This window comes from Physeter macrocephalus, chromosome 7 (assembly GCF_002837175.3).
Source record: "Physeter macrocephalus isolate SW-GA chromosome 7, ASM283717v5, whole genome shotgun sequence".
In the NCBI taxonomy this organism is placed as follows: Eukaryota; Metazoa; Chordata; class Mammalia; order Artiodactyla; family Physeteridae; genus Physeter; species Physeter macrocephalus.
Genome location: NC_041220.1, coordinates 5,766,434 through 5,791,946, shown reverse-complemented (window position 1 = coordinate 5,791,946; position 25,513 = coordinate 5,766,434). Strand labels below are relative to the sequence as shown.

The 25,513-nt window shown below is 33.6% G+C and overlaps 1 protein-coding gene across 3 annotated transcripts in view; it reads left to right on the top strand.

Moving 5' to 3' along the window:
• Positions 1 to 4,189: 4,189 nt before the first annotated feature.
• The window catches only part of FSTL5 (follistatin like 5), a 786,036-nt gene continuing 764,712 nt past the window's right edge, over positions 4,190 to 25,513 (top strand). For all 3 annotated transcript variants that reach the window (XM_024126648.1, XM_024126650.1, XM_024126649.1), the window contains exon 1: positions 4,190 to 4,315. In XM_024126648.1, the coding sequence (XP_023982416.1) occupies positions 4,190 to 4,315 (126 nt within the window). The remainder of the gene's footprint in view (positions 4,316 to 25,513) is intronic.

Genomic DNA, 25,513 nt, shown 5'->3' with positions numbered 1-25,513 from the left:
TTCTAGTGTGTGGAAACCTTTCCTCCTTCACGGCTCCCTCCCACTGGTGCGGGTCCCGTCCCTATTCTTTTGTCTCTGTTTTTTCTTTTTTCTTTTGCCCTACCCAGGTACGTGGGGGAGTTTCTTGCCTTCTGGGAGGTCTGAGGTCTTCTGCCAGCGTTCAGTAGGTGTTCTGTAGGAGTTGTTCCACGTCTAGATGTATTTCTGATGTATCTGTGGGGGGAAACGTGATCTCCGCGTCTTCCGCCATCTTGAAGCTCCTCCCGAAACAAGCGTTCCCCCTTACCATTTTTAAGTCCAAATTTGTTACCTATAATATTAGGCAGATACCTTTTAGGTAACATGCATTTTGTTTTCTCTAAGTTAATAGGTTGTTTTCTGATGCTTCCATATAAATGTTGAGGTTAGAAGGAAATGTCATAGGATCATTATCACACCATCTGTTCCAGCTGGTTTGTTTCTGTCACATGCCTTTCAGTGTTCTTACTGAGCTGTGAACAAACTGCCAATTAATTATGAAAACCTAACAGGTTGTCAGAGGTTACTATACCGAGAAAGTGAGCTCATGAGTCAGTATATCAGGGGATCAATTATTGCTAAGTTAAAATTTCCAGAACAGCTTCTGTGGACAAGTGAACTTTTAAAAATACAATAATAACGCTTTTGAATTCTATAGATGAAGAGAAGTAAGAAGCTAATAATTATTTTCTGAGTATCCTTTGAGAAGAGCCATCTTTACGTTTAGGTTGCCATCTGATAACTATATAATTGAATTCAAGTATTTTCCTTAGTGATATTTCAATGGAGAAAATCTTATGAGGTACCATTCACAGAAGATAAACACCAAAACTAGTCTTTGTCCTTTGTCTAACAATCCACTGCTGAGCTCAAATGTATCTGCAATAGAAATCAGAGATCTCCTAAAAAAATGTTATCTGACTTTTAATATTAAATCTTTTTTACTTTATCTGTAATACCAAGTAAATCACTCCAGATGTATGACAGCTTTTGATAAGATAAAACATTCTTATTTTTGTATAACTTGGTATTTTAAAGAAATTTTAGACTTGAAAATCATGACTACCACTGAAGAAAAAATGAATCACGGTTAAGACTATCAGAAAAGTAGATTAAAATAGTATAAATAGGTTGCATATATCAATACTGCACCAAAGATTTACACACTGACTTATTTTTCTCAACTAATGAAATTTCTTAAAGTAGATATTCCTATCCTGTTGCCTTTTGGCAGAAAATATATTTCAGCAGATTGTTGATCTAATTATCAATGTGTAGAAGTTCACTCACCCAAAATTTATGAGATTTTTATTCACCTAATTGTTCATTTGTTCTATATTTTATAGTAGATGAACTCTTTTCCATGTGGGATATATATATATTATATATATATATATTTTTGTATACACACACACACACACACACACACAAAAGAGAATTAGAGGGAGGTTAGGAGGGGAAAAGAAGGAGGGTAGAGAAAGACAAACCCTTAAGTGAGCTCTTTTAGGAAATTTATGACTTCACTTTCACCCAGAATCATAATGCTACAGGATTGTTGCCATGCCTCTTTCCTCCTTCTCCTGCTTCAAAACAGAAGGAACATGGTATTCAGAGCTCTGAAAAAATACCTCTTCACCTGAACTGTTCACTTTATTCTCGGTCTCTATCTTGAATTTGAAATATTCCATCCAGTTGTCTTATAAACATATTTACCTCTGGGAGAAGGATTAGACTATTCGTCAAAATGACAGCAGAAAGAAGGATTGCAAATGAAAATATTTAGTTTTCTGAGGTTAGTTTTCAGATGTTTTGTAACAGTAGTGGAAATAGGAATTTCCAGATTTGTCATAGGATCAGAATTGTCAGAACGCAGGAAAACACGCTCTTTCTTGTTTCCCTTGCATGCAAGATTACATTCATTTATGCATTCATTCATTGTATGTCCAGTAGGTGAAAGGCAATTTGGTAGGTCCAGATGATATAATGGTGGGGAAACAAAACAAAACAAAACAGATTCCAGCAACCACGAAGTTTGAAGGAGACAGATATATAGTCTTGTGAGTACATTTTAAAGTAATCATATTCATGTTGTATAATTACAAAGAGATGCTCTGAAATGAAAGAAGACTGATCTGTGAGCAGAGTAACTAAGAAATGTAACTCAGCCTTCGTATTATGGGGAAAGATTCTAAGGGACATTTTTTATGTGTGACGGTCTTTGGGTGATAAATGGGAAAATAATTGTATTTCAATTGGAGAAAATAGTACACAAAAGCCTTATAGTAGGAATGTACAAAACAAGTTCAAATAACTGCATGAAATTAGTCAGGCTGGAGAACAGTTATTTAAAGAAAAGTAAGACATGCAGAGTCTAGATGCTGCAGGAACTTGTAAGAGCCAGTGGTTTTGTTTTTTATCTTAAGGATAAATGTATATATCCCAAAGTTACTAGCAAAGGCAATAACATCATGATGTTTAGATTCAACATGATTGATCAGGCTGTTGTGTGGAGAAGGGGTTGAAGGTGCATAAGTGGAAGGCGAGGAAGGATGGGATTGGAGCATTTGAAGGGAGAAGTGGTGCCTACAGCTTGAACTAGGGTTGTGGCTGTAGATTTGGAAAGGAACTGATGTTTGCGAGATATATATATATGAAGGTAGAACTAATGGACCTTAGAGATGGGTTTAATATGGAGAGTAAGGGAGACTGAGATGTCAAAAAATGTCTCCTTTTGTTTCTGGCTTGAGTAAAGGGATGAATGAAAGTCTGCAAAAGCATGGCTTTATGTAGGGATGTGTATACTATGAGGAGTTACTTTTGAAACATGAAGGCAAAGCTGTTAAGGAGGCTAATCATAGCAATCTGGAGATTGAATGAGAAACACTACATTTAATTAAAACCATAGACTATGTTGAATGTCTGGCTGAGTGAATGGAGTAGGACACATGGCAAATGGGATTAAGTAATATTTAATGGCAAAATAAAGGAGTAGGATGACTTGCAAAAGGACTGAGAAGACGTTTTTACAAACGCTATAGACACAGAAGAGATGGATGTCATAGACATCAAGTAAAGTGAGCATTTTTTGGAAAAAAAGAAATGTTATTTTGATAGAGTGATGAGGATAGAATCATGATTGGTCAGAAAATGGATAGAATGAGATATACAATTCCTTCCAAAAATTCAGAAGGAGAGAAGAGAAATTATCTTAAAACATGGATGATTTGAACACATTTAAAGATGGAAGAAAATCATTTAGAGACAGAGTTGAAATACACTAAATAGCAGGGTTAATCAGTTGGCTAAGTTTCTCAAGACAGATGACCAGATTGGATTAGACAGGAGGAGAAAAAGCTCCTCCTCTGGTCACAATAGTGACAAAGATGTGAAAGTGGTAAAGTGGAATATAGTTGAGGTCAAAGCATAGATTTGTTTGTTTGGAAGAGGGCTTAGAGAGTTTATATATGGTGATAAATTTCTGCAAGTTTACAATTTCTCTGCTATAGCCAAGAATATAGAGCTGTGGTAAGAGCCATAGGACTTTTAGTTTAAAGCACTTAAAAAGCAATTTTCTAGGAAACGTCCTCTTAGGTGCTACTGGTAAAATGCGTTCATAACTCGATATAACCTATCTGTATAGTTTCTGTTGTACCTCAGTTTATTAAGTACTTACCATAGAAGACTATCTTATCAACCTCTCACCAATATTTACCAGTAAATTATAATAGCTATAGTTTTATTAAGCATTATTCATCAAATATACTAAAAGAGGAGTTTGAGCTTTAAAAATATGTTAATTGTATTCTGTATGGATGCTTAGAAAATTTATCATTGTTTAATGTTTTCTCTCTTTTAAAAAATTTTTTTTCAACATGTGTTTATCAGTTGTTCCTCAATACATTTTTATTGGCCCCTAAATTTCTACTTATTCAATGTTGTGTAAAGCTGTATGAGTAAAACAAAAAAAATATTTGTTATGATCAAGAAGATAATAATCTTTATTCAGAGATGCTTACCTATTATGGATGCAGTTGGCGACTGCTGCCAGGTTTTGATTAGATCTATTAAGATTTCTATTTGCTATTGAATATTTCTTGATACATTTAATCAATATAGAATGTATTTTCTGATTATTGGCAATGTTAATTTTCACAGGTGAAAAGCAATAAGGATGTTTAAGTGCTGGTCAGCTGTTTTGATTCTTGGATTCATTTTTCTGGAGTCAGAAGGAAGGCCAACCAAAGAAGCAGGATATGGCCTTAAATCTTATCAACCTCTAATAAGATTGCGACACAAGGTACAGTACCCATCTGGACTTGCTCCTAGTGTCTAGCGGTTATGAACTAAACTATTGGTTGTCTGGTTTACTACTCACTTAGGAGCACTTATTTCAGAATATGCTTTCAGAATATAATTTACATAAAAATCACATTTTAAAACATGAAGTGGTAGTACTTTTGGAAGCTTACAACTTTGGGAATTAAATACTTTTTAACAAATTATAGAGATGGGCTATTTTAAAAATATGTCATTAAAAGTTCACGTGAAGTAACAGTAAAGGATTTATAAAGATCAGTAAATATGTTAAGACCTAATCACCCAGATGCTTTCTATTATTTTGATATTAATTTTAAGTTTAGAACTTTTCAAAATAAAACAATACTGTTATGTTCTTGAATTTCTCATAAAGATAAACAGAAAAGGATGTCTGTACCATCTAGAGATATATAGTTTGGCAAAGTTTTTGTTTTTATAAAAATCATTAGACATTTTAACTTCATCAAAAATCATAATTTTGTGTTGTCTAATGTTGAGAAAATACTTCATTTATTTATGTTAAATATTTTCAAGAAAAAAATAAGTTGACATTTAGGAATTGTATAAATTATATAGATTATATACTTACAATAAATTAATAAGCTAGTGCTTTTATTTTAATAACAGATCATGATACTGCAAATAAGATACTAAAGCAACGTTTTATTCAATCAAATAAGTTTACAATACATTTTGGTTTTCCTAGAGAACTGAAAAAAGACAAAAATGCTGATTTTGAGAAGAACATATGTATTTTAAAATTTGTTATGCTACTTGTCTTTTAAAAAACACTTGAAATAAACATAGCTATATTGATTTCCTCCATTACATTCAATACATGCTAGTGCCATTTATTTTTGCTGACATTCTTTCATCACATTATTGTATTTTGATAAAATTGCTAAACTTTACTGGGATTTTTATGTGCCAGACACTAGGCTAAGCTGTTAAATTTATTATTTTATTTTTTTATTTTTTTTTATTATTTTATTTAATCTTCAAAACAAACTGATGAAGACATATCTATTTTCATTCTATAGATGAGAAATAAAAATTCTTAGAATGTTAAAGGATTTTTCTGAATGCATATATTTATTAAATATATCAATAGGCTAGGGTATAACCTGCAGGATAGATTTGATAGGAATAAAAGAGAAAATAAGTAAAATATAAAATATACTTCAATGTCAAAAATCATTGTAGAAATTTAGTCTCATGTAAAAGTAAATAAGTTATTAAAGTGTTCAGTCTGGATAAATACAATTGGAGAATTGGCCTCGTTCCACTATCTTTCAAATATCATTTGTTTCCCCTACTTCATGGACTAACAATAAGTTTTATCACTGCCCCAAACTTAGAAATAATAACTCCTTTATGAATGCCCTCAAAACACATTATTAATTCAACGTATTGACTCTTACTGTTACAGACCCATTGAATATTTATTCCATGCTTTGTGTCTGCCCTATGTTATGTGTCTTTAGGTCAGAAACTGTGCCTTTCTAATCTTTTTATTCCTGGTACCATGAATATCGTAGATACTGTTTAATTGAATCGATGGCAGAAAAATGACAGGTAGAATGCATGACTAGGAGTTTTGACTGTTCCCTTGCTAAATATAAACCACAGATTTTTATGTATTATTTATAAATAATTTTGAATTAAATTTGGACTTTTTTTTTTTTTTTTTGGTGGTATGCGGGCCTCCCTCTGTTCTGGCCTCTCCCGTTGCGGGGCACAGGCTCCGGACGCGCAGGCTCAGCGGCCATGGCTCACGGGCCCAGCCGCTCCGCGGCATGTGGGATCCTCCCAGACCGGGGCGCGAACCCGGTTCCCCTGCATCGGCAGGCGGACGCGCAACCACTGCGCCACCAGGGAAGCCCTAAATTTGGACTTTGAAGATAAATTTCTTATCCTGCACTGCTGTGTGATTTAAGAAACCTTTAAGGAAATGAAACAACACCATGAGTTAAACCTGTTTTAGAAAGATTAGTACCCACCCAAAATGATCAAAGTCACCTCCCAATCGTTTCCATCTCTGTGTCTTTAGCCCGAAATAATTAGAAATAATACATGACTGCTAGTATGTAGAAGCAGAGAGCAGAGAATGCTATGTAATACCTAACTTTCAAATGATGTGAGACAGAGGTGACATGAAGCTATAAGAGGCTTTCTGTGACTTTGTGTGTGTGTGTGTGTGTGTGTAAACGTGTGTATTTGACAGGAATAAAGAAGCACCCTGAGCTGTGCAAGTTCCTGCAAAGTCTCACCAGATACTTTCCACACACTATCAACCCCTGACCCAGCCACTGGGATCTACTTTTCCTTCTCCAAGACCTTGAAGACTAATCTCATTATACTATTTATTTTTGTTTATATCAGTCACTGTTTGAATCCCAGGGATACCTGGTCATCCTTTTTCCACTGCTTTCATTCCAGTTAGGTTCACATGCTACTTTGTTAGGCTTTCCCAAACCATAATTGAAAATGGGACAAACATAGACTTTCCCTAGATCCCCTGTTTGATTTCTTTTCTTTCTTTTTTCTTTTCTTTTTTTTTTTTTGCTGGAAAATAAGCTTTTATTAATTAGTCCCAGAGGTTCTAAACTTTTTATGTCCATTTTTATTTTTTTTTGGTCTTAAATAGGAGGGACCTTTTCTAGTCTTCTTACTGATATTCTAAATAGTTTTGTAAAACGTTTTCTTCTGTACTCTTCTCTCATTTATTAATTTGTTTATATAAAAATTTTTATTGGAGTATAGTTACTTTATAATGTTGTGTTGGTTTCTACACTACAACAAAGTGAATCAGCTATACATACACACATATCTCCTCTTTTTTGGATTTGCTTCCCACTTAGGTCATCACAGTACATTGAGTAGAGTTCCCTGTGCTATACAGTAGGTTCTCACCAGTTATCTATTTTATACATAGCATCAATAGTGTATATATGTCAATCCCTAACTCCTAGTTCAACCCACCTCCCCTTCCCCCCTTGGTATCCATACGTTTGTTCTCTACGTCTGTGTCTCTATTTCTTATTTCCACTCATAGAATACATCACTATTTGCAAGATATCTATTTTAATTATTTATTAGTTTGTTGGACGTTTCTTTCCATTATGATATAAGCTACTCTTCATCTTGCTATAACACAGCACCTAGAACAGTATGTGGCACATCGTCAACAAGAAACACATAAATGTAGGATGAATGATTCCATCTGTTGGCTAGAATAAGGCTTAAATCAAGATAATTATATCATATTATTATAATTAATAAGTCAAAAATAATTTCTTTTTCTACCATTTTACCAGAGTAAAATCAATAGAGCTATACTTAATAAATTTTTAAAATACATTATTTTAATAGCGTTACATAAATTGATTTCCTCTTATTTGTTATTTTTTAACCTACATAGTTTTATTTAAATTACAAAGAGTAGTAACATCTATAAACCTTTGGATAGGTGTCACTAGTATTAAATATTAGTTATTAACTGCAAAACTATAAAATAATAGATATGATAGATACTGAGTTCTGATTAGCCAATCTCCACATTTTCCCCAGAGAAGTGTCTGTACTTTGAATCTGGACAAATGTATATACAGAATTCATTTTTATCAAATATTTGTGTGTTAACTGTATAATGAATCCCCTTTTGGGAGCAAAAACTGAAATGTGAGAATTATTTGTCATATTAGATAGAAATAGTGTAGATATAATTATAAACATATATGTACATAGTTATATCATTTACAATTCTATATACACACAAATGTGATTACAAATATATTTGTCTGTCTCAAGATAAAAATGAGTAACATAAATCCATCATGCTAATTATAGAATCTTAATTATAGTCCATAGTACGTGTCTAAGGGAGCTGATCCTGTGTTTCATCCAATGTGTTTACCCAACAAGTATTTATTGAACTTAAGAGTAGGAATTCATTAGCACTGTAAAATTGTAAAATACAATTACAAAATGCAAATCCAAATAGTGGCTCTTCCTTCATTGTTATTTAAAAATAACCATTGCATACTTATATTGCACTATGTACTTTCATATACATTAATGGTTGTAATTTAATTCTACAATAATCCTGGGATGCATGGAATATTATTCCTGTTTATCCAAATGATATTATTAAAATCAGAGAGGAAAAGTTACTTTCCCAAGGAGAAGAGAGGGGAACAGACAGAATCAATGAGATTAGTAAGAGGTAGATAAAAGCATAAGTAGACCACAGATGGCGAAGAAGGACCAGGAAAGCATAAGGATGATTATGGTAGTAAAGCAACGTGACATTAACTTCAAGGAGAAACATCTCATGTTCATTCAGATTGTTCCTCCTGCCCTTCCATAAGCACAACCACAGTGTTCCCACCTCCATTTTCTTGGCCAGATTGAGTGCCTTCTTCTGAAGGTTGCTGTAGCTCTGGTTTAGGCCATTCTCCCAACGAAGTCTCACTAGGAAGCAATAGTCACCACCCTAACTACTGGTCTGTTGCTAGGAATCTGGGGGTTGAGCACAGTAGTAACTATTGGCTGCCGTGTGCGTTTGTGAGAAAATTCCCTGAAGTCTCCCAAATTTTAAGCCATCTCCAGAATTTGTATACTCAGAGCAGCCCACACAGAACTTAGTCTCACAGGGCATTGACTGTATACCAGGTACTCTGTTAGCTTTATTCTATACATTGGTTTAATTATATGAAGATTTTCATGTCATAAGTGGTTTTATTACCATTTGATAAATGAGAAACTTGGGCTTCGGAAATGTTTAGTAATTGTTTAATACAGTGCCCTTATAATGTTAGGAAGCAGGATTTAGGATTTAATGCGGAGTCTGTATATATCAATGCCCATTCCACAGTGAGTAATTTTTGTAGTAATTTGACCTGTGTGCTGTGTATTTCCTGTTCTCTCTGCATTCTGATCAAATAGTAGTAAGGCATGATTTTATGTCTTGGTCCCTTTGTGGTTGATGTGACTATGTGTCTGCTTCTGGCTAATGAATTGTAAGAAGTGACATGAAATGCATCTGGGCTGAACACTTGATCCCAATTGTAAAATCTTCCTGAATTCTCTGTTTCTTCTAGCATGACAGACAGCACCTGATCAAGGTGGTGTCTGCTTAAATCATCCTAAGTGTCTAAATCAACTAGGATGAGTGAAACACACTGGCAATTAGTGAACATTGCATACTTATATTGCACTACGTACTTTCATATACACTGTTGTAATTTAATTCTACAGTAATCCTGTGATGCAGGGAGTATTATTCCTGTTTATCCAAATGATATTATTAAAATTGAAATGTGAAAGGAGGGGAAAATCTTCTGTTTTAAACCACTGAGACTTTGGAGTTGTTTGCTATTTCGGCATAACCATAGTCTTTTCTCACCAATAAAGAGAGAACTAGAATGTAAACTCCTATCACCTAACCACAAATTCTGGGCTCCTTTTCCTCTACTGTCTTGGTATTTTTTTTTTTTTTCATTTCCATTCCTATGCTTTTCTTCCTCTCTCTCATCCAGTATTTCTTTCTTCTCTCTGTTTCCTGCTGAGTCATAATTTCCTATCACAATTAAAACTCCTGTTAGTGGGCTTCCCTCGTGGCGCAGTGGTTGAGAGTCCGCCTGCCGATGCAGGGGACGCGGGTTCGTGTCCCGGTCCGGGAGGATCCCACATGCCGCGGAGCGGCTGGGCCCGTGAGCCATGGCCGCTGAGCCTGCGCGTCCGGAGCCTGTGCTCCGCAACGGGAGAGGCCACAACAGTGAGAGGACCGCGTACCGCAAAAAAAAAAAAAAAAAAAAAAAAAATCTGTGTAAAACTCCTGTTGTGGTCACAAACCTGTAATATGCATGTACTAATATTTCAGCATATTACCCTAGTCAGTTCACTGTAAATCCTGTCAGGGTTGGTGCCTTATCTTACATCCTTTTTCTTACCTACAGCACTGATCACACTGCTACATTGTTTGCTGATACTGGTAATCAAAGCCAAGCTAGAGGGAAGATCTTTTGAGGACAGTAAGGAGTTCTCTTTGAGTATACCTAGTGGGACCACTGAAATATCTTAAATATTTCCATGTTTGTGTGGCCAGAGACTGTGATGCCCAGCTTTATTGTGCAGAGCAAACCGAAATTGCATTACTATCCCTTTACTTCCTAAATCAAAATGTTAGTCTATGAAAGTAGTTACCGTGCAAATGGAGCAAAGAGTTTGCATAATTTAATAAGTCCAGAGAGTGTTGCTATGCATGGCAGTGCACTATAATTCTAAGAAGTCGTTTGTGGGAGGTGATGTTTTACTTTTGGTATTTAAAGATTGATAGATATGGATTGGTGAAGAGTGGCAGGAGAGAACTCTAGGGAAGGAGAAAAACATTGAACAACACATCAAAACCGTGACTGCTCAGAGGATAGAAACCTGCAGGCAAACCCAGGAGCATTATTTCCTGACTGACTAAAATCTGTGCTATTCCATCTGAAATATCTTACTGCTTCCAGCATGTTCAAGGGAAGGCCCTTTAAAATGTTAATGTATTTTGCAGAGGTCAAGGAGCAATTTGGACCATTATGTAAGAGCAAAAATGGTCGTGATGAGGGAAGTAAAGACATCATGGTGGAATGATTAATTAAGTAAATGTTAAAGAATTAATTAATATATATTTATTCCATATATATCTTAGTGATTGATTATTATTAATAAATCTCTGACTTTTTATGTTTTTTTCTTATTGAAGTATAGTTGATTTACAATTTTGTGTTAGTTTCAGGCGCACAGCAAAGTGATTCAGTTATACATATACATATACATCTATTTTTTTTTCAGATTATTTTCCCTTATAGGTTATTACAGAATATTGAGTATAGTTCCCTGCCCTATACAGTAGGTCCTTGTTTATCTGTTTTATATATAATAGTGTGTATCTGTTAATCCCAAACTCCACATTTATCTTTCCCCACCTTTCCCCATTAGTGACCATAAGTGTTTTCTATGTCTGTGAGTCTATTTCTGTTTTGTGTATAAGTTTGTTTGTATCATTTTTTTTTAGATTCCACATATAAAAGATATCATATGATATTCATCCTTCTCTGTCTGGCTTACTTCACTTAGTATGATAATCTATAGGCCTATCCATGTTGCTGCATATGGCATTATTTCATTCTTTTTATGGCTGAGTAATATTTCATTGTATAAATATATCACATCTTCTTTTTTTTTTTTTTTTTTTTTTTGCTGTACGTGGGCCTCTCGCTGTTGTGGCCTCTCCCGTTGCGGAGCACAGGCTCCGGACGCGCAGGCTCAGTGGCCATGGCTCATGGGCCTAGCCGCTCCACGGCATGTGGGATCTTCCCGGACCGGGGCACGAACCCGTGTCCCCTGCATCGGCAGGCGGACTGTCAACCTCTGCGCCACCTGGGAAGCCCCTTACCACATCATCTTTATTCATTCATCTGGCGATGTACATTTAGGTTGTTCCATGTCTTGGCTATTATAAATAGTGCTGCTATGAACATTGGAGTGCATGTATATTGTTGAATTATGTTTTTCTCCAGATATATGGCCAGGAGTGGAATTGTAGGATCATATGGTAGCTGGTAGCTCTATTTTTAGTTTCTTAAGGAACTTCCATACTGTTCTCCATACTGGCTGTACAAATTTACATTCCCACCAACAGTGTAGGAGGGTTCCTTTTTCTCCACACCCTCTCTAGCGTTTATTAGTTATCATTAGTTGTAGACTTTTTGATGATGGCCATTCTGACTGGTGTGAGGTGATACCTCATTGTAGTTTTGATTTGCATTTCTTGGCATTTTTCACATAACTAGAACAAAAAATTTTTAAATTTGTATGGAAACACAAAAGACCCCTAATAGCCAAAGCAATCTCGAGAAAGAAGAATGGAGCTGGAGGAATCACTATCCCTGACTTCAGAGTATACTGCAAAGCTACAGTAATCAAAACAGTATGGTACCAGCACAGAAACAGAAATATAGATCAATGGAACAGGATAGAAAGCCCAGAAATAAAGCCATGCACCTATGATCAATTAATCCACAAAAAAGGAGGCAAGAATATACAGTGGAGAAAAGACACTCTCTTCAATAAGTGGTGCTGGGAAAACTGGACAGCTATATGTAAAAGAATGAAATTAGAACCTTCTGTAACACCATACACAATGATAAACTGAAAATGGATTAAAGACCTAAATGTAAGACCAGATGCTATAAAACTCCTCTAGAAAAACATAGGCAGAACACTCTTTGACATCCATTGCAGCAATATCTTTTTGGATTCGTCTCCTAGAGTAATGGAAATAAAAACAAAAATGAACAAATGGGACCTAATTAAACTTAAAACCTTTTGCACAGCAAAAGAAACCAGAAACGAAATGAAAAGATAACCTATAAAATGGGAGAAAATATTTGCAAATGATGCAACTGACAAGTGATTAATCTCCAAAATATAGAAACTGCTCATACAGCGCTCTCTCTCTCCCTCTCTCTCCCTCTCTCTCCCTCTCTCTATATATATATGTATATATATGTATTTTATATATGTATTTATATATATATATATATATATATATATAAACAACCCAATCCAAATGGGCAGAAAATCTACATTAACTTTTCTCCAAAGAAGACATACAGATGGCCAAAAGGCTCATGAAAAGATGCTCAACATTGCTAGTTATTAGAGAAATGCAAATCAGACTTTTTAATCCAAAAATTATGTTTGAAAAAGGAGGACATTTATTTTTTTTTCTCATAAATGAAGTTCCACTATTAATTGAGCTAGTGCCTGGAGCCTAGTTTCCACAGGGCTATGCAAAGCGGACTAGGTTACAGCAGCATACACCATAGGATATAGAAGATCTGTGCGTTGAAGGACACCATATGGACTGTTCTTTGCACCAGAAGAAGACATTATCTTTAGGATACTGGACAGTAGGTAGTCTTGTCCTTTGCAATTAGAGATACAATCTCTGTCTTCTAAGGCTGTATATACACTTGCCTTTGCTCCGGAAGGGGACATTATCTCTGTATTTCAAAGCTGCTTGCTGTACAAACATCCTTGAATAGATTCCAGAGCAAATGACAGTCAGTGTCTCTGCTCAGGAGAATGTGCAAAAACATGAGGGGGATTGTCTCCCAAGACACAAGGGGGGTACCACCTGTATCAGGAGGTCAGAGTCACCATCAAGTGTATCTAAGGCCTAAACTAATGATGTGTATTTCAAAGTTGATTTGCAAACCAAGTGCATAGGTATAACTTCATCCTACCTTTTACTGCTTAATTTTGTCCTTTCTAGAACTTTAAGGAAAAAAATGTTTTGTCGACCTTCGAATGTGTTGCTTTCATGTTTATTCCTTTACACCAGGACATATTTGCTAATCTGGGGAAAATCGGCATGTGGTTGACTAAATCACTTTCCTTACCAAAAATAAGTCAATAAAGGGATATATCTAACTTTTAAAATCTTCAAGATAAGAACCTACTAGTCATTTGATCCTTTTGAGAATGAATTCTCAAAGCAGTACTATTATTACAGATGTGTAGGGTGATATGCATAAAGTCTGTCCCTTTATACCTCTATGACCCTACATTAAAATATTTTTTGTAAAAATTTAAAAGTAGTAGTTATAACTGCTTTCATTTGAAGTTTTGAAATGTTAAAAATGGGATGCATTAGCATTCTACTTACATCTATTCAATAAAATATAACAAAGTAGTCAAATAAATCAAATTCATATAGTATATTAGAACCAAGCTTGTCAGGATTCCAGAAAACTCTGTTTATGCACTAGTCTTGGGCACTTATGATGTTTTTTTACCACTCTGGGATGAATTTCAAGTGACCTGAGCCACAATGCTTTCTCTTACCCAGCTCAATAATTTAAAAAATTTATATAGAGAGATAGATAGCTAGATAGCTTAAAAACAGTGGCTTTATCCCTGCTTCCCTGAACAGTTATTGATTCTTTTACCGATCAAAAAGCACCAGAATATTAGGACTTAGATGCGGTTAAACAGGTTTGTCATTACTGTTCATTTTGATTGACTTTTGATTGACTTCCAGAGCCTTCTTATCTTTAGATATAGTTGTATTTTTCTCCTCATTTCTGTGGAAAGAATGTGCTAGTACACATCAGTTTGCTAAAGAAAACAAACTACTCATATACCACTAATTAAGCACATTATACTACCTCCTGTTCAAAAAGATATATATATAGGTGTCATAGTTTATAACAGGGTTATAACAGGGTTCAGTGTGGTTACTCTAAACATGTACATGTAGAAAAAAGGCTTATGAGTTAAGAACAGGCAAATGATGTAAATTAATATTAATATACCACAACCTAATATTTGTATTCACTACTTCAATGTGTAAACTAATTATAAGTTGTTTTGTACATTTTCCATTATTAAAATTCTATTGTGAATTCAATTAGCAAAGCTCTGTATTATAAATGAAAAGAAATATCCTGATTATGAGCTTGACATTCAACATGTTTAAGGCATAAAAACCCTATGGTGTACAGATCACAGCTGAAAAGAAAAGGATTAGTTTTAACTAATATTGCTTACTGCTTATTTCTGGCATGGGATTCCCTGTATATGAGCTGAGAGATAGTGGTTTTAGAGCTATAAAATAGTAGAAAATATTTTATCCATCTTTAAAAGCGTATAATACAGATGGGAAAAGTGAATGCCTGAGAGGCAAAGGTCTTTACTGAAGATCACACAGTTTGAACTAGCCACCAGGCTGTCTGAAAGTGATTGGGAGTTTATCAGTTGTGTGTGTTAAACAAATGGCCCATTCAAAGATTAGGCTGTCAATCATTATACTACCAATTGTAGAACCATCCAACAAAAAAATGTCTATTTTCAACATCCTGTCAGAAGGATACTTACATATGCTATCAGCTATGGTGGCAATGTGGTTTTATTTTCTCCTAAGGGGCTTCTTTTCTCTTTCCTAAATTTTAAATAGACTGTTTTCTTATAGCACTTTTAGGTTCACAGCACAATCGAGTAGAGAGTCTAGAGAGTGCCCATATACTTCCTGGCACCACATCTATAAGCTTCCCCCACTATGATCATCCTGCACCACGTACTTTTGTTACAATTCATGAACCTACAGTGACAAATCATTATTACCTGAAGTCCATGGTTTGCCTTAGCGTTCACTCTTGGTGTTCTGCACTTTATGGATTTCGACACATGCATAATAACCTGTATCCACCATTGTAGTAGCATACAGGATAATTTCATCCTCCTAAAAATACTCTGTGCTCTATTTATCTCTCTCTCTCTCCCATAACTCCCCATAAACTCTAATCATTTTATTGTCTCCATAGTTTTGCCTCTTCCAAAATGTCACGTTGTTGGAATCATACAGAATATAACCCTTACAGATTGGCTTCCTTCACTTAGTAGTATGCACTAAAGATTTCTCCATATCTTTTCATGTCTTGATAGCTCATTTCTTTTTAGTACTGAATAATAGTCCATTGCCTGGATGTACCACAATTTATTTATCTACTTAATGAAGGACATGTTGGTTGCTTGATTTTGATAATTAAAAATAAAACTGTTATAAACATCTGTGTGCAGGTTTTTGTGTGGACATAAGTTTTCGACTCATCTGGGGAAATTCCAAGGAGTGTGATTTTGAATCATGTGGAAGGGTATGATTAGTTTTATAAGAAAATGTTACAAAGTAACACAAAGACAAAGTGTCTTCCAAAGTAGCTGCACCATTTTGCGTTCTCACCAGCAATGAATGCGAGTCGTTCCACATTCTTGTCAACATTTGGTGTTGCCAACTTTTTGGATTTTAGCCATTCTAATATCCATTAGAATACATATACATATAGTGGTATCTCACTGTGGTTTTAATTTGCCATTCACTAAAGACATATGATGTTTAACATATTTCTATATGTTTATTTGCCATCTGTATATTCTCTTGGTATAGGTGTCTGCTCAGGTCTTTTGCCCATTTTTTAAATTGGGTTATTAATTTTCTCATCGTTGAGTTTGAGTCCATTGTATATTTTGAATAATAGTCCTTTATCAGATGTGCTATTTTCAGATATTTTCTTCCTGACTGTGGCTTGTCTTCTCATTTCTTGACATTGCTTTTGCATAGAGGACATTTTTTAACTTTAATGAAGTTCAGCTTAACAATTATTTCTTTCCTGAATCATGTCTTTGTTGTAGTATTTTAAAAGTCATTGCCATACTCAAGGTCATTTACATTTTCTCCTATGTTATTACCTTCTGGGGGGTTTATAGTTTTCCATTTCACATCTAGGCCTAAGATTCATTTTGCGTGATTCTTGTGAAGGGTTTCAAGTCTGTGTCTAGATTCATTTTTTTCTTTTTTTACATGTAGGTGTCCAGTTGTTCCATCATCATTTGTTGAAAAAGCTATCTTTGCTCCTTTGTGCTGCCATTGCTCTTTCATCAAAGATCAGTTGATTATATTACTGTGGGTCTGATCTGGACTCTACTCTGTTCCATTGAGCTATTTGTCAGTTCTTCCACCAATGCCACACTCTCTTGATTACTGTAGCTTTATAGTAAGTCCTAAGTGCATTCGTGTCAGTCCCCCACCTCCTTCTTTCTCAGTATTGTATAGCCTTTTCTGGGCCTTTTTCCTCTCAAACTTTAGGACCAGTTGTCATTATCCATAAAATAAGTGGTTGAGGTTTTGACTGGGGTTGCATTGAACATATAGATCAACTTGGGAGGACTTGAAATCATGACAGTATTGAGCCTTTATATCCATGAACGTGGAATATCTCTCCATTTATTTAGTTCTTTGATTTTGTGCATCGGAGTGCTGTAGTTGTCTTTATACAGATCTTGTACATATTGTGTTAGGTTTATATCTAAGTATTTAATATTTCTGGGTGCTAATGAAAGTGGTATTGTCTTTTCAATTTCAAATTCCACATGTTCGTTGTTACTATGTAGGAAAATGATTCACTAATTCTAAAGTTTGGTAGTGGTCTATCTTCTTCCATTGTACTGCCTTTGTTCTTTTATCAAAGACCAGTTGACTATATATATGTGGGTCTGGTCTGGACTTTCCAGTCAAAATCTGACAAAATACCTCCTGGAGCTAATAAGTGATTGTAGAAATTTCATAGGATACAAGGTTAATATACAAAAGTCAATCACTTCCCTTTTTATGAGCAATGAATAAATGGAATTTGAAATTAAAAACACAATATCATTTACATTAGCACTCACAAAAATGAAATACTCAGGTATAAATCTAACAAAATATGTACAAGATCTATATGAGGAGAACTACAAAATAAACAAAATCAAAAAATAACTAAATAAATTGGGAGAGATCCTATGTTCATAGATAAGAAGACTCAATAGTGTCAAGATAACATTTCTTCCCAACTTGATCTATAGATTCAGCACAATCTAAATAAAGCTCTCAGCAAGTTATTTTGTGAATATTTACCTCATCTACTGAAAAATTCTTGTGGTAATGAAGGTCAGTCATTGAAATGTCCACATGGTACAGTATTTCAAAAGAATATATTTCTATTATTTGCCAGTTTATACGTCCTCAGGAAATTTTGCCAACTAAGTTTCTATAGAGACCTAACAAAAACAAGTGTTCTGACATTACCAAAACAAATAAATAAAAATACAACAATTTATATTTTTAAAATATATGCTTTGAAGTAATATAAACATTTGTCTTAATTGTATGAAGATTTAGGAAATTATTGAAGGGAATTATGTATCCCTTATATTGTATTTTTACCCAGATTTTAGAATAAAATTTTAAGCATTCATGCAAATCTGAAAGAATTTTACAGTGTGCGCCCATGTAACCAAGACATCAGTGAATATTTTGCTATGTTTGGTTTTCACATATTTATGTGTGTGTTTGTGTGCCTCTCCATCCCTCTTTCCATTTATTAATTTATCTTACTGTTGTATTAATTTCAAATTATAGACATTAATCTCTTCTTTCTTACTTTAACTAGATTTAACTATATCATTAACTAGAGTTAATATTTATTTAGAATTTTTTTATTATTTTAAAATACTTTATCCATACAGTGGAAAACCCAAAACTTATGTCTTCATTCTCTGAGTTTTGACAGATGTGTACATTTGTGAAACAGGCATCTAGATACAGGTGTATCAGATTGGAATGTCATCATTCCCCAAGGAAATTCTCTCACGCTGCTTCCCAAGCAGTCTCTGACCCCATTCCCTCTGAGGCAAAAAAAGTTCTGATATTTTTTACCATAATATAGTTTTGTCCATTCTAAAATTTCATGTAAAAGGGATCATGCCACATGTGCAGATTTGTGTAATACTTATCTTACTCATTATAATGTTATTGAGATTCATCTATGTTATTGAGCTTCTCCATAATATATTTAATTTTATTGCTGAAGAGTATTCCAGAATATGAATATACCACAGTGCTTTTTCTTAAATCCATTTCCTATTGATGAAAACCTGGTTGGAATTCTTATAAATAGAGCTTCTAAGAACATTCCTGCAAAAATCCTTCGTGGTTGTATATTTTCATTTCCCTTGGGTCAATAGATAGCAGTGAATTGCTTTTTTGTAAGGTAGGTATTTTTCCTTGAATAAGAAACTACCAAAACTTTTCCTAAAGTAGATGTACAATTTTACATTCTCAAGATTAATGCACACAATTTCAGTTACTGCACATTTTGGCAATATTTGCTGTTTTCTGTGTTTTTAATTTTAGCCATTCTGAGGAGTCTTATGCATTCATTATAGTTTTGAGTTTTCTTGATGACTAGTGACATTGAGCATCTTTTCATTTGTGTACTGGCCATTCAAGAATTTTATTTTGTGAAATCTGTTCAAATCTCTTTGCCCATTGTTTGTAATATATATATATTTTTAGTATTTGGTTTTTAAAGTTCTGTACATTTCATAAGTACTTCAAAGTATATAAATTATTTTATGGAAGTATTTATATTACTGTAAAATTTCAAGGTCAGTAAAGCCACTGTTAACTTCGTCAGTGTGATTTCATAGAAAACAATGTGGAGACAATAAAAAGGGTCTCCATTTGGGCAGAAGTTTTAAATGTTTAAGTAAACAATAATTGAAAGCTATAACTATTAGCACAAATTAGATATGACTAAAATAATGCTATATTTTATTACTGTGCACCTAAAGATATATCTGTATATATTTATGTATGCATGTATAATTATATGTTTGTATATTTATAATTATATATAGTAATATATTTTATAATATATAATTACATATTTACTATGAGATATAAACATTCATGTAATTCTAAAACATAGATTGTTCATTGTTAAAAAATTTAGGAATTCATTTATTGCAGTTAGTTTGTGAGCCACTAAAATTAATTGGTCACACCCAATTTAAGATCTAAAATAGTATTTCCCTAGTATATGATCTCTATAACTCACTTCTCTGAGAAGATTAAGGATACACAAACCAGAAATAGCAGATATAGCATTTAAAAGAAGGAATTAAAACTCCACTTAGGAAAAGAAAGAGTAAGAGAACATGTAACTATTGTGACGAGAAAATATCTCTTGCTTTATCACATCATACTAGATTTTTAACAAGTCTTAAAAATGAACCACTATTTTATCTTTGAAGAATATGAAAGTAAAAGATATTTAACCTTACTGTGTTTACATTCCTGTCAGTACCATAGGCATGTGGCCAAGTGTTAATACAGCTTCAACATTACGTCACTCATTGTATCACCGTCACTCGTTGTATCAATTCCATTTCATCAGTTGAATACTGTTCACTTTCACTTTTTGTGTTTATCATTTAAGTTTATTTTAACAATATAGATATTTAAGATATGTGAAATAAGTTTTATAATTTATATATATAGATATATGTTAATTGAGGACAATTCTAAAAGCTTTTTTCCAAGAGAAAAAAATTAAAATTTTGACACCTAATTGCATTTATTTATACATAAGTTACAAAAACTTCACTAAAAGTTGAAGTGTATCTGATCTGTCTACAAGTCTAATACCTTCATTTGGCTAATGAAAAATTCAGGTCCTAATTGCTAAATGCCTAAGTTGCTAAAATCAATTAGTGATAGATTTGCAAATAAAATTCCGATCTTCTAACTAAGAGTAGATGGGGACTCTACACATTAGTGATATCTTTTCTGATAAATTTGTTTAAAACACTCTGTCAAACTACTTACATGCATGCAGACTATGTGTGTATTATGTGTAAAAATATTTGCATCACAACAATATTTTTACCAATTTTACTAGATTTTCAGTTCCTATATAAAAACTCTTTCTTCAAAACTTGGGATTCCAAATAACTATGTGTTCCCCCAAAAGAAAAGCAATTCCTTTTAATTCTCCTTGTGAAATGTCAGCCTACCGTTTAAGTCCATCTTTATAATCACCCCCTTAAAAAGATAAATATAATTGGGTTATACACCATTGATTAAAACTTCTTGCTGTGTTCAGTGTCCCTCTCTCTCTGGAAAACTGTTCCTGAAGATCTTAGGATTTTTCTTTTTGATTGATATAATAAAATCCCTTATTCACCTCCAGAAGTCTACATTCATTGCTCCTGAGAACATTATTTCTGAGAAATGTTCTGCTGAAAATGGATTCTAATGACCAAGTCATTTGGAGAAAACTGCATATTGTACTTTTGTGAAAATCCACAATGCACAAGAGCATGTTAAAATCTGAGAAATATTCTAAACTTTGCTTAACCTAGAATTTCCCAACTAAATGAACTATAGAAAATTTTGAACACCATCTGATATTCTGGGAAACACAATTCAGGGAACTCTGCTCTAGTGGCTTTTTAGAATTAATTGTTGCTATGTACCTCAGCTGACTTTGCCATCTCTTGAAACTAACAATGTTAAAGTTCTGGCTTAATATCTTTTTGTAGTAACAAATAGTAAAGTATTATTAATCCAGTCTCTTATTTTAGGGTATTTTTTTCTAGAAAGACAATGCTGATGATAATTTAAGAATTATGAGACAGGATTTAAATCACAAACTGGCCATATATGACACTATTTCTCAAAATATTGCTATCAGTAACTAGACTGTGTTCAGGAAAAATATTGAACTACATCAATTTTTAATTTGAGGTAAGTTAGATACAGTAATGTACATAGGTCATCACTGTACATTTAAATACATGTTTATATATGTATCCACTCACAGAGCTACCACTCAGATTATAATGTAAAGTATTTCCTGCAGTCCAGAAGATTCCTCTTGCCAATTCGAATCCATACTATCTTCTGTAGGTACTGTTCCACGTTTTTCACCATTAATCTGTTTTGCTTTTGAACTTCATGTAAATGGAATCCTACTGTAAGACGTCTTTTATATATGGATCTTTTTCTTTTTTGCTAAACACTATGTCTGTGATATTTATTCGCATTTTTGAATGTAGAGGAAGCATATTGTTCTTATTACTCCAAAGTTTTGTCACACAAAATTCACAGTTTTTATGCATTCTACTAATGAAGGATACTTGAATTGTTCCCAGTTTGGGGCTATTAAGAAGTTCTCGTGTATGGCTTTTGTTGGGCATATGCACTTATTTCTCTTGGAGTGTAATTGTAAGGTGGGCATATATTTAACTTTAATAGATAATTCCAAAGAGTTTTCAAAGTGTTTGTACCAGCGTATTAATTTTTGTAAAATATTTTAGCATGACTGTTAGGAATTATTTTAATTCTAGATCTTTCTTTTGTCTACCTAGTTGGAAAAAATGAGACGTGAGCAGATGTAATGTTATTGCTGCTGCTGATGAATGTTGAATAAAACAATTACAGGAGGATTAAGTGACTGAATATTCATCCTCCAAGAGAAAAAAAAAATACTAAAACTGAAGCTCCAAAATTTCTTGCTAAGTCCCTTTTTGAAAGTTTAGTATGATGTGAATTAGTATTCAATATCTGACTCAGAAAAAGTCATTCTTCGATTATGAATTTACCTTAACGATAAATCACAGAACTTTGTAATGTAAATTTTTCTTAAAGGTATTTATCTCATTTGATATGTTAGGAACCTTAATGATTAACAACTTAAACTTCTTAGAGCTTTTGTACATAACATAAACATCAAAGTTTTTGACGTTATTTATTTAATTATTTCATGTAAAATACTCTCCAGGTATGGAATTTCATATTTACATTCTTTAAAATAAGGCATTTGAAGGCAGCTTCCATCTCTCCTAAATCCTTACTAGGGTTGACCTCAACAATTTATTTTTTTTAATATTTGCTGATAATTACAAAAACAGATTTTACTGTAGAAAACTGTATTCTTCTGAAAGAGTGCTTACTACTGAAAAGCATAATAATTTTTGTATTCATTTTGTGACTATCTTATTTTTCTAATAGTCTTATTACTATTAATAATAGAGATTTTTCTGAGACTAGGATCTTACTGAAATTACCTGAGTTTATAGGATTTAAGATGTTACACCAGTAGAAGACATAAACTCAGCTATTTTTTGAATTATGTGCCAACTGGTAGAATTACTGAGCTTCTAAATGAAGCTACTGTGGCTTATTTCTTTTTTACTGATCAAATTGTAGAAAAATGATTGTCTTAATCCGTTCAGGCTGCTATGATAAAAATACCATAGACTGGGTGGCTTAAAAGACATTTATTTATCACAATTCTGAAGACTTGAAAATGAAACATCAAGGTGACAGCAGATCTGTTGTCTGGTGAGAGCTCTCTTAATGATTCAGAGATAGCAGTCTTCTCTTTATGTCATCACATGGCGGAGAGAGAGGGAGAGAGAGAGGGAGAAAGCCAGCTCTCTCACATTTCTTCTTGTAAGGGCACTAATCCCACTTATGAGGGTTCCATCTTCATGACCTACTCACCTCCCATAGTCTGTACCTCCCAATAGCATCACATTGGAAATTAGGCACCAAAATATTAATCTGGGGGAAATACAAACATTCAGCCCATAGCAGTGATCTCAAAACTATTTACTTCCATTTGTGTATTAGTGCTGTTAGCAGGAATGTTAAGAAAAGTGAATTGATTTCAGGCAACAAAATGATCATCTGCTGGGAGTTTTACCTGTTACCAGTTATAAATGGTAACAAATATTATTGACTCTCGACAGAAAACTTATATGTAGTATCATCATGGTGAAACATTACACAAAGCTGAAACAGAACGTTTTATATTTCTATCGAGTTTGTTTCTTTTGAACAATTTAAGAATATTTTGAGAATTACAGGTGTAAACTGACTCTAGAGTCTCTAAAGCAGTGGGTATAAATCTTGACTGCATATTAGGATCATCTGTGATCATATAAAAATACAGATGTCTGGTCCATTCCTTTAGAAGATTGAATCAGAGCTTCTGGGATTGGGTGCTAGACATGGATATTTACAAAGGTTCCTGGATGATTCCAAAGTGCAGTCAGGATAGACAACTGTTCTGCTAATGGCTAGAATTCCATATCAAAGAGTTGAATATAAAAAGCCATAAGAATATTGATTTTTATTTTAAAAGCAATATTAAGCATTTTTAAATTTAGAAATTATACATTAAGTCATATAATAAGAATATATGGAGAATACACAGAATAAATTCAAAATATATATAATATAGTCTATAATATATAATTAGAAAAAATATCTATTCTAGAAAAAATATATTCTAGAAAAGATATATTCTAGAAGGAATTTTCAATATTTCTAAATTAAAAATATATACTTTCATATATAAATATATATGTATGTGTGTGCATATGTATATATATATATATATATATACATACATATACAATTTGAATAAAACTAATAAGGAAAAATGTTTCCATATAAAAGGAAACCCACATTGGTGAAAACTTTGTACAGGTGGGAGAAATTGTATTTGCTGCTGCAGTTATAAGAACAAAGAAAATAATGATGCAATGACATTAAGCAGAGAGGATGTAAATGTGTGATGCCTGGGGTGGATGGTTGACTATGATACGTATGTGATATCAGAACAGGAAAATCTAACCTTTAATCTTTCAAGCCACAATCAAGGCCTGGGAGAGTGAACTCCAAAGAAATAACAAGAACAGAACTTCCAGAGGGTCTGTTTGGATCATCTCTTTAATTAGAATCCTTTAATTTCTGAGTCGGCTGGGGAAAGATGCTTGGAAACCTTTAATGACAATTTACGGTGAAAGAAATCCCAAAAGGAGCCAACACCTTTGTTCAGACCAGAGTGATTCTGTTCATAATGAAGAAAATATCTTTGGTTTAAGCCACAACTGACAGCAGTTGAAAATTATGAAGCAAGTTGCCTATGCAAAGTTCAGATATTTAAAATCTTCCGATATTAACATACTTTTATTTAAGTATGTATTAGTGCAGAGATTTCAACAGTATTTAGTACTTATACATTCAGGGAGATAATTTATCAAGAAAAACTTGAGTTAACTGCAGGGCGCAGTTGATATGCATAAGATAGGCGTTCAAGCTGGGTTTTTGGGTGGTTGGGTAAGTGAAGAAACAACAGAGCTGATACTTGAAAAAGAACATTGGTGTTAGGTAGCAAAAAGAAGGGGTAAAAGTGTTCTAAGCAGGAAGAAAGACATAACTATTCAGAAACCCTAAGAATTATTTCAATATTTTCAAGGATTGAAAGTATTCACCCTACAGGGAAATAGAGGCAGTAACTCAGTTTAAGGAGGTAAGGAGCAGAGAGGTAGTGGAGGATACCATAAATAAGAGTAAGGCAGTAACTCAGTTTAAGGAGGTAAGGAGCAGAGAGGTAGTGGAGGATACCATAAATAAGAGTAAAACTTTTGGATCTTAATCTGGTATTGACAAGAGGCCAAGGAAAAGATATAAGATGAAGAAATAATATAAAGATAGTAACTTTATATACCTTAAAAGTTAAAAAATATTTTGCTAATTTTAATCTAACAATTTTGTGCAGGAGCTAATTTTTATCATGCTTCATTTAATCATATTTTGGAAAGGTGGCCTTTCTGCATAATAACCTGGAGATCAGATTGCACTGTTGTCTAGGTGCCATTTGCCTGCTTGAAAGTCAGCAATAACACAACAAACCCACTTCCTTAAGGCATTGAATCAGAAAGTGTGGTC